The sequence below is a fragment of the Octopus sinensis genome, linkage group LG18 (genome assembly GCF_006345805.1).
Source record: "Octopus sinensis linkage group LG18, ASM634580v1, whole genome shotgun sequence".
Lineage (NCBI taxonomy): Eukaryota > Metazoa > Mollusca > Cephalopoda > Octopoda > Octopodidae > Octopus > Octopus sinensis.
The window spans coordinates 37,612,733-37,625,232 of record NC_043014.1 but is presented as its reverse complement, the minus strand read 5'-3'; the positions used below and the strand labels follow the sequence as shown (position 1 = coordinate 37,625,232).

General features: G+C 37.6%; 1 protein-coding gene across 2 annotated transcripts in view; it reads right to left on the bottom strand.

Annotated features, from left to right (window-relative positions):
• Positions 1 to 12,500, bottom strand: part of LOC115221244 — a 101,493-nt gene that overhangs the window by 5,362 nt on the left and 83,631 nt on the right. For both annotated transcript variants that reach the window (XM_036510890.1, XM_036510889.1), the window contains exon 19: positions 1 to 69. This exon is cut by the window's left edge and continues 18 nt beyond it. In XM_036510890.1, coding sequence (XP_036366783.1) covers positions 1 to 69 — 69 coding nt within the window. The remainder of the gene's footprint in view (positions 70 to 12,500) is intronic.

Genomic DNA, 12,500 nt, shown 5'->3' with positions numbered 1-12,500 from the left:
TTCTTTCAAAAAGGCTTCTTGAGCAGTCGTTGATGAGAGCTGGTCAACAGGCTTCCTGTCTTGTAAATCCTGCAACATGACAAATAGTGTTTGAGTTTATTCTTCAATCCTTGTGAAAATGACCAGGCCTAACTCATCAACCTTACCATTCCCATGTTACAAAAAGGAACAGAGATGCCTCACTCCAAGAATATTCTTTTAGCCCTTTATCCTTTTACCTGTTTCAGTCATTTGACTGCGGCCATGCTGGAGCACCACCTTAAAAAGTTTTCAGTCGAACAAATTGACCCCCAGGAATTTAGTCTTTAAAGCCTAGTACTTATTCCGTTGGTCTCTTTTGCCGAACCACTAAGTTACGGGGACATAAATATGCCAACACCAGTTGTTAAGTGGTGATTGGGAGACACACACACATATATGAGAGTGTATATATGTGTATGTATATATATATAAATGGCTCCAAAAAATTTAAACCATTGCTTGTCTTTGTTATCACAGTGGTGATTGTGACCCCACTTGCCGAGATTTCTACACGAAGCAGCAACAGTATGGATATGTTATGTATTGTCTAATAATATTTTCCAGGCCTGGCTGTGTGGTAAGAAGCTTGCTTCCTAACCATATGGTTCTAGGTTCAATCCCAATTCATGGCACTTTGGGCAGTTATCTTCTACTATTGCCTTGGGCCGACCAAAGCCTTGTGAATGGATTAGGTAGACAGAAACTGAAAGAAGCCCATTGTATATATGTGTGTGTGTGTGTGTTATTGTTTGTCCACCACTACAGCTTGACAACTAGTGTTGGTGTGTTAACACCCCAGTGTCAATGTTTTGGTGTTGGTATTTACACCAACTGGCGTTGGTGTTTTGGCCAAATGACTAAGCATGGCCGAACAATTAAGCTTGCCTAGAAATCTACATGAAGCAACAACAGTAGAAAAAAACTTTGTCAGTTCATTGTTCTAGAAGCAGCAGATAATTGGTTACATTGAAACAAAGCCACATTTGCAGAAACATGAAATAACCAAAGAAGAACGTTCGGTGATGACAGCAGGTCTTCTGAGATACAGACGGACCACAAAAGGGATCCCACCCCTTTTTCTGAAGACAAAACAACCTCGATCCCAGATACAAACTGGAAGTGACTCACTTCCGACGAGTTGTGAAAACTAATACTAAATAGCAATACAATAGACTTCTCACTGGAGATAACACACACTCAAAAGACTGATGATCGATGATGGAAACAATATTCATAGCACAGTAGAATGCTAGAATATATATATATATATATATATATACGTGTATCAAAAGAAAAACAGGATGCAAAGGATTTTACGGTACATATGTTTCGGGCTTTATTGAACAACTTATATCAATGCATAATTGATATAACAGGTAGATCAAAAGCCTTATTCAGGCACGTACAATTACCACACCAAAGACTTGTATCACATTATAGCAGGTTTGAGAAAAAGTTTGGGAAAAAACCGAGTTTCATTGGGAAAGTAAATCCTCATAGGCGTATATGGCATTGCGAGACTCCAAAACAAATCGTCCATACCGTTATGTCACTCGATAAAGAATGAAGGAATTGGATGTTGAGATATATATACATAGAGACAGCATACTTTCATCATAAATAAAAATAAACACCTAAACGAAGATGTATAAATCTAGTGATCGAAATTTAAACTCTGGCATTAGTATCTACACTAATTAAATTGAGTCTTGACCACTTTAACCCTTTAGTATTTAGACCGGCCATATCCGGCCAAAATATTTAATCTGTTTTATGTTCAAACTGACCAGATCCAGGCCCTCACACCAACCCAACAATGTTATTCTACATTAAGTAATTGCACCATCAAGATCTTGAAGATATGAGATAATGCATGATTGATTCAAATCAATGGGAATCAATAGGTATTATGTTTGATAGAATAATCTGAACACTAAAGGGTTAAAGAGGTCGTATAATCTCTGCCTTTTCTACTGCAACAGTAATGGCCTCTGCTCCTTATAGCCATCAGCTCCTGAGTCACCACCTCCATTTAGGCACATCTGACTCACTTCTCTCACTCTCACATCACTCATATTCTGTCTACTCCCCCATCCATCCACCCACCCACCCACCCACTACCAGGCCCAACGTAAACCACTACATCTGGTCTTTTCTCCCCAGAATATCATCCCTCTGCATCTCCCTCCATGCTCATGTCTTTCTCTTCCCTGCAAGAGTGTTTACTTGAAACAGCTTAACCCCTTTGATGCCAACCTGTCTGAAACCACCGTTCGTTCTATAATAAAAACTTCATGTTTTAAAGCAATTTAAATTTAAAACCTTTCCATCAAAATTTCAGGCTAATTTATGTTACAAACACCAGATTAATAATTACAAAGTTATTTTACTAATTTTCTCATAAATTTCAAAATTAATTGAAACAAAGATATTGTATCTTAACAGAAATATGGTTAAGCAGGCATGGATATGTGGTAAGAAACTTGCTTCCCAACCACATGGTTCCAGGGTTCAGTCCCACTGCATGGCACCTTGGGCAACTGTTTCTACTATAGTTCAGGATAACCAAAGCCTTGTGAATAGATTTGGTAGACAGAAACTGAAAGAAGCCCATTGTATATATGTATATGTATATATGTATATATTTGTGTGTGTGTGTGTGTGTGTGTATGAGAGTGTGTATCTGTCTGTCTGTCTGTGTTTTTCCGCCTGCCATCACTTGACAATAAAAGCTGGTGCGTTTATGTTCCTGTAACTTAGCAGTTCAGTAAAAGAGTCCAATAAAATAAGTACTAGGCTTATGAATAATAAGCTCTGGGCTGATTTTTTTAACTAAAACCCTTCAAGGCAGTGCTCCAGCATGGCTGCAGTCAAATGACTGAATCAAATAAGAGAACGGAAAACGGACGTTAAACGATGATGATGATGATGATGATGATGATGATTCTGGGTTCAGTCCCACTAGGAGTGGCTGTGTGGTAAGTAGCTTGTTTACCAACCACATGCTTCCGGGTTCATTCCCACTGTGTGGCACCTTGGGCAAGTGTGTTCTACTATAGCCTCGGGCCGACCAAAGCCTTGTGAGTGGATTTGGTAGACGGAAACTGAAAGAAGCCCGTCATATATATATATATATATATGTGTGTGTTGTTGTGTGTGTGTGTGTGGTGTGTGTGTGTGTGTGTGTGGTGTGTGTGTGTGTGTGTGTATGTTTGTGCGTCTGTGTTTGTCCCCCTAGCATTGCTTGACAACCGATACTGGTGTGTTTATGACCCCGTTACTTAGCGGTTCGGCAAAGAGACCGATAGAATAAGTACTGGGCTTACAAAAGAATAAGTCCCGGGGTCGAGTTGCTCGATTAAAGGCAGTACTCCAGCATGGCCACAGTCAAATGACTGAAACAAGTAAAAGAGTAAAGAGTAAAGAGTAAAACAAAATGAAACCCAAAATTGAGAGTTCACCTCAAAGTTCCTTTGTTGGCTCATGTTGTGAAAAGAAGTAGAAATCTAGAAAAATTATAATTACCATAACTTGAAATACAACTTATTAATCTTCTTTCACTTTGATCTGAAACCAAGTCGTGAGTGTTTTACTTTCTAATCTTTGTAAACAACACATCACTACTGTGTCTCAGAAGCTTTTTGTCATGTCATTTTTTACTGTGACAACATAAATGGTTATATATTATTAACCTTGTGTATGAGGCTGGATGTGTAGATGGTGGTGGTGGTGGTGTAGGTGGTGGTTTTGGTGGTGGTGGCGGCGGTGGCGGTGGTGGTGGTGGTTTGAAGTCAACAGAGAATAGGTACCATTGAGTACCATTATTAAACTTTTGTAGTCAAGGCTTTACATACAAAGTAATACTGCCAGCCAGACAACCAGCCATCCAGACAACCAGCCAGCCACACAAAGATAACACAGACATTCACACACATACACATGCACACACACACATGCACTCACACACACACACACATATAGATAAGTATATACACAGATATATGTGTGTGTGTGTGTGTGTGTGAGTGTGCATGTGTGTGTACATGTGTGCATATGTGTGTGTGTGTGTATGTGTTGTATGTATGCGTATATATATGTCTATATATGTGTGTGTGTATGTATATGTGTCTATATATATGTGTGTATATATATATGTGTGTATGTATATATATTTGTGTATATAAATATGTATATATACATATATGTATATATGTGTGAGGGGGAGGGGTATATGTATGTATGTACATGTACACAAAGTGCTGTAGACACACACCTATACAAATATATAGACAGAGGGTACACAGCATATCAAAGAGACACACACACACACACACACAACACACACACACACACACACACACACATACATACATACATACATACATACATACACATACATACATACATACATACATACATACATACATACTGACAATAATCAGACAGACACAAACTACTACACATACAGACACACATCCACAACAAAGACAAAAAAAGTGTTTCAATATCCCTTTTGTTAAATCTTCTTTTAAAGTCCTGAAGAAACAAAAACATGAGCAGCAGGGGTTCTGCAGGAGGTGGCGGAAAGGAGGATGATGAGGCTAGGGTAGGGGCAAGAGAGGGAGGAGACAGAATCCTCTAATTGGTAACTAATTATAGTAGAAGCCATAATTGTATGTATGTATGTATGTATGTATGTATGTATGTATGTATGTATGTATGTATGTATTTATGTATGTAGGTTGTGTGTGTGTGTGTGTGTGTGTCCAGAATGAATTGAAGAAAATATTCATAATAACTCTCATGTGAATTTCATTCCCATTCAAAACTTGACCTTTTATAATGGAACACTTTCATGACACTGCAACTCCTCATGTACAAGAGACAACAGGACACAACACACACACACACACACACACACACACACACACACACACACACACAACACACACACACAAACACACACACACGCACACATTCTTACCCTACCCATCGTACCAAATGAGTTAGCAGGAGAGCCTCTACATGGTTATTCAGTCTGCAAGAAATAACAGTCAAATCTCTTTCTTTCTCTCTCTCTCTCTCTCTCTCTCCTCTCTCTCTCTCTCTCTCTCTCTCTCTCTCTCTCTTCCTGTTTCAAAGTACAACTACAATCTTAAAATAAGGGAAGGTCACATTGGATGAAATAGTTACAGACCTACCCCTAAAACAAAGAGAAGATGGTGGCTTGAAGACCTTTAATCATTGATCTGCACAATTAGGGTCGGGCTGGAGCTAAACAGCAGCATACCACTCCACAACACACTACAGAACACACTACTCTACACCACTCTGCAACACTTAACACTGTACTGCTCCACTGTGCACCACTCTATACCACTCCATGTAGGGCTGCACCACTGCGCACTACTCTGCATCACTCCACACCACTCCATGCCACTCCACACCATGCTACAGAACACACTGCTCCACACAAACTTACATCATATCATACCACTTCCCACAACATCGCACAACTTCCCACACTACTATAGGACACACCTTTCCACACCACATAATATCCACCAAAAAGCCAGCCTCCACTAAAAACAACTTCAACTAAAAACCAACCTCCACACAAAAAAAGTCGCACACTAAATAATCCGAACCAGAAACCATTGTCCACCAAAAACCAACCCCCCACTAAAAACAACCTCCTATAAAAAACGAACCTCCATGCAATAAGACAATGAACAACCCAATCCAAAAAATATTCTTTCTTTTTCTTTTATTCTTTTATTTGTTTCAGTCATTTGACTGCAGCCATGCTGGAGCACTGCCTTTAGTCGAACAAATCATCCCAGGACTTATTCTTTGTAAGCTTAGTACTTATTCTATCAGTCTCTCTTGCTGAACCCCTAAGTTACGGGGACGTAAACACACCAGCATCGGTTATCAAGTGATGTTGGGGGGACAAACACAGACACACAAACATATACACACACACACACACACATATATTATATATATGCTCTCTACGTTGTAATATTTTAATATTAAGTTGAAAATCATTGAATATGGAACATATATATATTTTATTGATTTATATTATTTGTATTATTATGTATATGTATATGTGTATGTATAAGAGTATGAGTATATGCACTCATATATATATGTAAATGATTTATTATGGGTATGTACCCACACTTATATGAGTATATATGTAATTTGGTTTATACTTTAGAATCTCCGAAGAGGCCTTAAGATATCTTTGTAAATGTCTCATTTTTAACTTCATATTGACATACTATACATGGCTAATATTGTTAAAATGAGATATATTTATCTGCATGGCCGAAACAGCTGTAAGATATAGTGTATATTTATATTTATATCTATTTATATTTATTTATTTATATCCTCTTATAATGATTGTACCTATAGTATTGTATTACTCATTCATGTACGCTGTTTTGTTATATATTTTTTTATTTTAACCTTATGTTCTTATGTAGTGGTTCAATAAAGTATGTGATTGGGTATTATCTGGTAGTTGATTAATGATTTAGATGTATTTCTCCATTTTCTGATTTTGTATATATATATATACTAGCAGTATCGCCCGGCGTTGCTCGGGTTTGTAAGGGAAATAACTATATAAGCATTTTTAGAGAGTTATAGCAAAAAAATAGCAAAAAATGCATTAAAAATGGAAAAAATATGATGGTAATTTTTTTTAAATCGTTGACTCATTGTAGACATTTTTAGAGAGTTACTTCCCTTATATAATAGCGAAAAAATGCATTAAAATGGAAAAAAAACGATGGTAAATTTTTTTTTAAATCGTAGACTCATGTAGACGCTTTCTTAGCCATTTCTGTTTTGTGTCTTCAAGCCATGAAGTCGTTGTTCTAAAAGAACGCTGGTCTCCTTGACAACGCATTACGACGTTGATTTCCTTACACTCCCTTCCCCACAGGTGCAGGTGTGAGCGTGGACGCCACTACTCCGCCGCCATCGACACACAAAAATTATGCATTAAAATGGAATAAAAAATTATGTTAAATTATTTTTAAAATCGTAGACTCATCGTAGACACGCGCTAATACTCAGACGGGCTCGATATGAATCACGACTATAAGCTACCCGAATTTGGTTAAACTGCACCGCAAAATGTGGGAGTAGTTAGGATCTAAATCGAAGGGGACAGACACTCACACAACTACAGTTTTATATATATAGATATACATAGCGCAGTAGTGGTGAGATGTGACAGCAAAGAAAAGCATACATTCACTCTCTGCATGCAATTAGACTCGGAAAGTTCGTGAGGAACCCATTGACCCAATTTGCTGACTTTTCCGATAGCACACAGGTCTCAATGAATGGTTGAATGACCAAATCCAAGCTTCTCTGCTAGTTCCTCAACAGTTACGATGAGATTTTGTTCCCCAGGGTTTTCAGGATGTCCTTGTCGAGTTCTACAGATCTTTCAGGATGAGGCTCGTCTTCTAGGCTGTATTTATGGCTCAGAATTTCTGGAACCACCACCATTGACACTGCCTTACGCTTATTGTCCAATCCCCATATACTGCATTAATATTTCTTGTACTTTCCGTTGCGTTGTTGTCTTTATTGAACTCATAAAGCAAAATATGCCAATATGCTCCTTTGTTACTTCCAACATAGCTTTGAAAAAATAGCTGTTAAAATCGAAATGCACTCTTCAAAACTTGCACTATGAATAAGGACAAGATAAAATTACTACCTGCTTTTTAACAAGTTAATATAAGTAGTTTATATCCCATTCCCCTCTGACTTTTAGTTCAAGCTGTTGAAAAAACCGCATTATTATATATATATACATACATACATACATACATACATACATATACACACACACTCTCTCTCTCTCACACACATACACACATTTATATTCTGTTATTCTTTTATATGTTTCAGCCTTGAGGTTGTGGCCATGCTGGATCATGTGTGTGTGTGTGTGTGTCTATCTGTCTGTCTGTCTGTATGTATATATGTATATGTATGTGTGTGAACAATAATATTTTCAACAGATGTGTTGCAAATGTATCTGATTGTTCTCAAGCTTCAATACTGTGTGTGTGTGTATGTGTGTGTGTGTGTATGTATGTATGTATGTATGTATGTATATGTATGTATGTGTGTATGTATGTATGTGTGTGTGTATGTATGTATGTGTGTGTATGTGTGTGTGTGTGTGTATGTATATATGTATGTATGTATGTATGTATGTATGTATGTATGTATGAGTGTATGTTTACTTTATTACTAACACAAGCCACTACGGTTATTTAATGTAAAGTCTTCCTCAAATCACTCTCTCTCGCTATTTACTCTCTTCCAAGAACATTTTCACTCACTCTTATGTCTTAGCTTCCCATACATTTTACTCATGTATCTATCAGCGTCATAGACAGAAACAAATATTACATCGCCATCGTCATCGCATTCTATTGTCTACCTGTCAACACACTGAATTACTTTCACTTTATTCGTTGCACACTGTGTGTGTGCGTTTGCGTGTGCTGTAAACCAGACTAAGAAAAGCATTTGACATACACACCAGAATGTGAGTTTTCTGTAATTTGCTTAATTGGAGTTTAAATTTAAAAACTGGACCTGGCATGACCCGATGCATTCTACTCTTAAAAATGCTAGGTAAATTGTAATGGAAGAAATCCTATATTGTAGATTTCTATAACTGACAAAGGGAGGCAGATAAAATCTGCCTTTTATAATATACTAGCATAATATCGCCCCGGCGTTGCTCGGGTTTGTAAGGAAATAATTATATAAGCATTTTTAGAGATGTAAAGTATAATAGCCATGTCATATGGCTAACCACAAAGGGGGGGGGTTTTTACTGTAGCTTTTTACGTTCTGAGATTTAATAATAATTTTAGAGAGTTACTTCCCTTATATATGTCAAAAATGGATTAAAATGGGAAAAATTGATGGTAATTTTTTTTTAAATCGTAGACTCATCGTAGACGCGCGCTCAATACCCAGACGGTCTCGATATGAATCACGACTATAAGATACCCGGTTTTGGTTAAACTGCACCGCAAAATGTGGGAGTAGTTAGGAATCTAAATCGTGGAGACAACACACAACCCTCACTTTTATATATAAAGATTTCCTCTATTTACATAATTTGAGGTCCTCTTTCTTCTTTTGTTTATCTTCTGTTTTTAACCAATATACATATATATATTATATAAATATATAATAGTTACAGAGATGTACTTGCATAGCAAGTGACTTGATCTGAGATCGTGTGCTGGAACGAAACAGTTGCAGCATTGAAGGTGTTTATAAGCCATTTAAGAAACACACAAAAACCGTTAGATTCACTTCAACATTTAAATTTAATTTGTCAAAATATTTTCGTCGCTTTGAGACCGCGACCTGTTAGCAACGATATTTTTGTCAGTGAACAGGTCGCGGTCTCAAAGCGACGAAATATTTTGGCAAATTAAATTTAATGTTGAAGTGAATGTACGGTTTTTGTGTGTTTCTTAAATGGCTTACAACACCTTCCACGCTGCAATATATATATACACACATATATATATATGTATGTATGTATATGTGTATATGTGTATGCATGTATGTGTGTGTTGTGCGTGTCTGTGCTTGTGATTGTCCTCCACCACTGCTTGACAACGAATGTTGGTTTGTTTACATCCCTGTCACCTAGTGGTTTGACAAAGGAAACAGATAGAATAAGTACAATGCTTACAAAAAAAACTGGAGTTGATTCATTAAACTACAATTCTTCAAGGCATTGCCCCCATGGCCACAGACCAATGGCTGGAAAAAGCAGAAGAAAAAAGAATACATTCTCTGCTTTGGTCTTATGTTCAGGCATGAGAAAGCTTGAGTTTACATGAGAAGGCCTAACAGACCTGGTAGACAGCAGCCAAATCTCCCTCAAATCACACCTTACTGTCTTATGTATGTATATATATATGAGCCATGAGGGGGACCTCTACATGGTAGCTAGACCTGGTAGAAATAGCATCCAAATTTTCCCCCAAATCACACCTTACTGTCTTATCTATGTATATATGTATGTATGAGCCTACACTCACACACACGCACACATACACACACACACACGCACCCTCACACACACACACACGCACACACACACACACACTCACACACACGCACGTTAGCTTACAATTTTATTTATATATTTGCGTGTCAATGTGTGGAAATAGGAAGTGGGAGGCAGAGTGAAAGAATCACTCACTACAGTAAGTGAATTACTTTCATTTTATACGTTGCCCACTGTGTGTGTGCGTTTGCGTGTGGTGTAAACCAGACTAAGAAAAGCATTTGACACACACACCAGAATGTGAGTTTTCTTTAAATTTTGCTTAATTGGAGTTTAAATTTAAAAAACTGGACCTGGCATGACGCGATGCATTGTACTCTTAAAAATGCTAGGTAAATTGTACTTGAAGAAATCCTATATTGTAGATTTGTTAACTCCCAAGGGAGGCAGATAAAATCTGCCTTTTATAATAAGAGATATATATATTATATATATATATATGCCTTTTATAATAATATATAATATATATATATATGCCTTTTATAATATATATATATATATATATATATATCTATATATATATTATATATATATATATATATACATATATATATATTACAGATATCTATATACATAATACCCATCTAGCATGGAAAACGGACGTTAAACGATGTGATGATGATATATTTATGTACAACGGCTTCTTTCGTTTCTGTCTACAATCCATTCACAAGGCTTTGGTCACCCAAGGCTATAGTAGAACAAACACTTGCCCAAGTTGCCATGCAGTGGGACTTAACCCTAATCCATGTGGTTGGTAAGCAAGCTACTTACCCCACAGCCACTCCTGCGTCTATTATCCACCAAGAACCAACCTCCACTAAAAACAACATCTACTGGAAAAACGAACCTCCAGGCAAAAAACAAAAAAAACTGAGAGCCACATAACAAACAATTGAATCCAAAACCCAACCTCCATCAACAACCAATCTCCACTAAAAACAACCTCTACTGAAAAACAAACCTCCAATAAAAAAAAACTTCCATGCAAAAAAAAGCAACAACCTCACAATAAACAACCCAACCTTAAAATCAACCTCCACCACAAAAAACCATCATCTACTAAAAGCAAGCCGCCACTGAAAACAACTAACCTCCACACAAACAGCTAGGAATAATACCCAAATTTTCATCAATTCATATCACTATTTTAGGAATAGTAACATTGGATAATGTGGTCCTAATTTCTTTTAGGCCCATCATGAGCCTAAATATGGTTATTCTGGTTGTTAGAAATAACAGCCAAATCTTCCTTTCAGTTTCTATTTCAAATCTCAACTACAGTCTTAAAATAAGGGAAGGTCACATTAGATAGAATAATTACAGACATACCCTTAAAACGGGACTGTAAGCTGAAATTACAGCACTCCCAGCCACTTCACAGGACACCAGTCCATCACAGGGTTAACTTCCCAACTGTTGCTGGAACTCACAAATAACTAGGCAATGTGCCCTTGCCCTAGTTCTTGTGCACGAGGGGAAATGATGGAACAGTGATTGTTAGAATGTCTTCGTTCGTAGATTACATTCCCTCACCACTGAACAAGACACCAGTCCATCACAGGGTACCTTCCCAGCAGCTGTTACTAGAACTCGTTACAGCTGAATGGACTGGATCACATGAAATGAAGGGTTTTGCTCAGGAAAAAACAGACCATCTGGTTTGGGAATTGAAATCACCATCGACAATCACACAGAGCAAAACACCCTAACTACTAGGCCACATGCCTCCTGCCCTGGTTTTTTTTTGCGCACGAGGAATTTATGAGACAGCCATGGCTAGAATGTCTTTGACATAGAAACCATTTAATTACAGCTAACCCAAGACTAAACAACAATAACAACCCCTGAAATAACTGGCCCTACCTCTGCTACCAAATACAATTAACACAAAAAAAAGTGTGAAAAATAAACAAAAGCAACCTGCTCACAAGGGCAACCCATTCAAGAAAACAAACTCCAGTAAAAGAAACCCACATTCCAAATATAAATGATGCTCCCACCTTTTGCAGAAAAGAATACGACAACCAACAAGTGAACCAAAAAATAAAAAAAAAGGATGATAAGGACCCTTTACATAAACACACAGTTTGTTATTGTTTAGAAACGTACACTGTGTTCAAATTAAACGCACTGTGAAATATAAGTTCCTTGTTTCTTAATAGCTGAGTGTGGGTGGTGTGGTGGTGGTGTTGGTGTTGCTGTTGGTGGTGGTGATGGTGGTGGTGGTTGTGGTGTGGTGGTGTTGGTGGTGGGTGGTGGTGGTGTGGTGGTGGTAGTGGTTGTGGTGTTGCTGTTGGTTGTGGTGATGGTGGTGGTGTGGTGGTGGTGG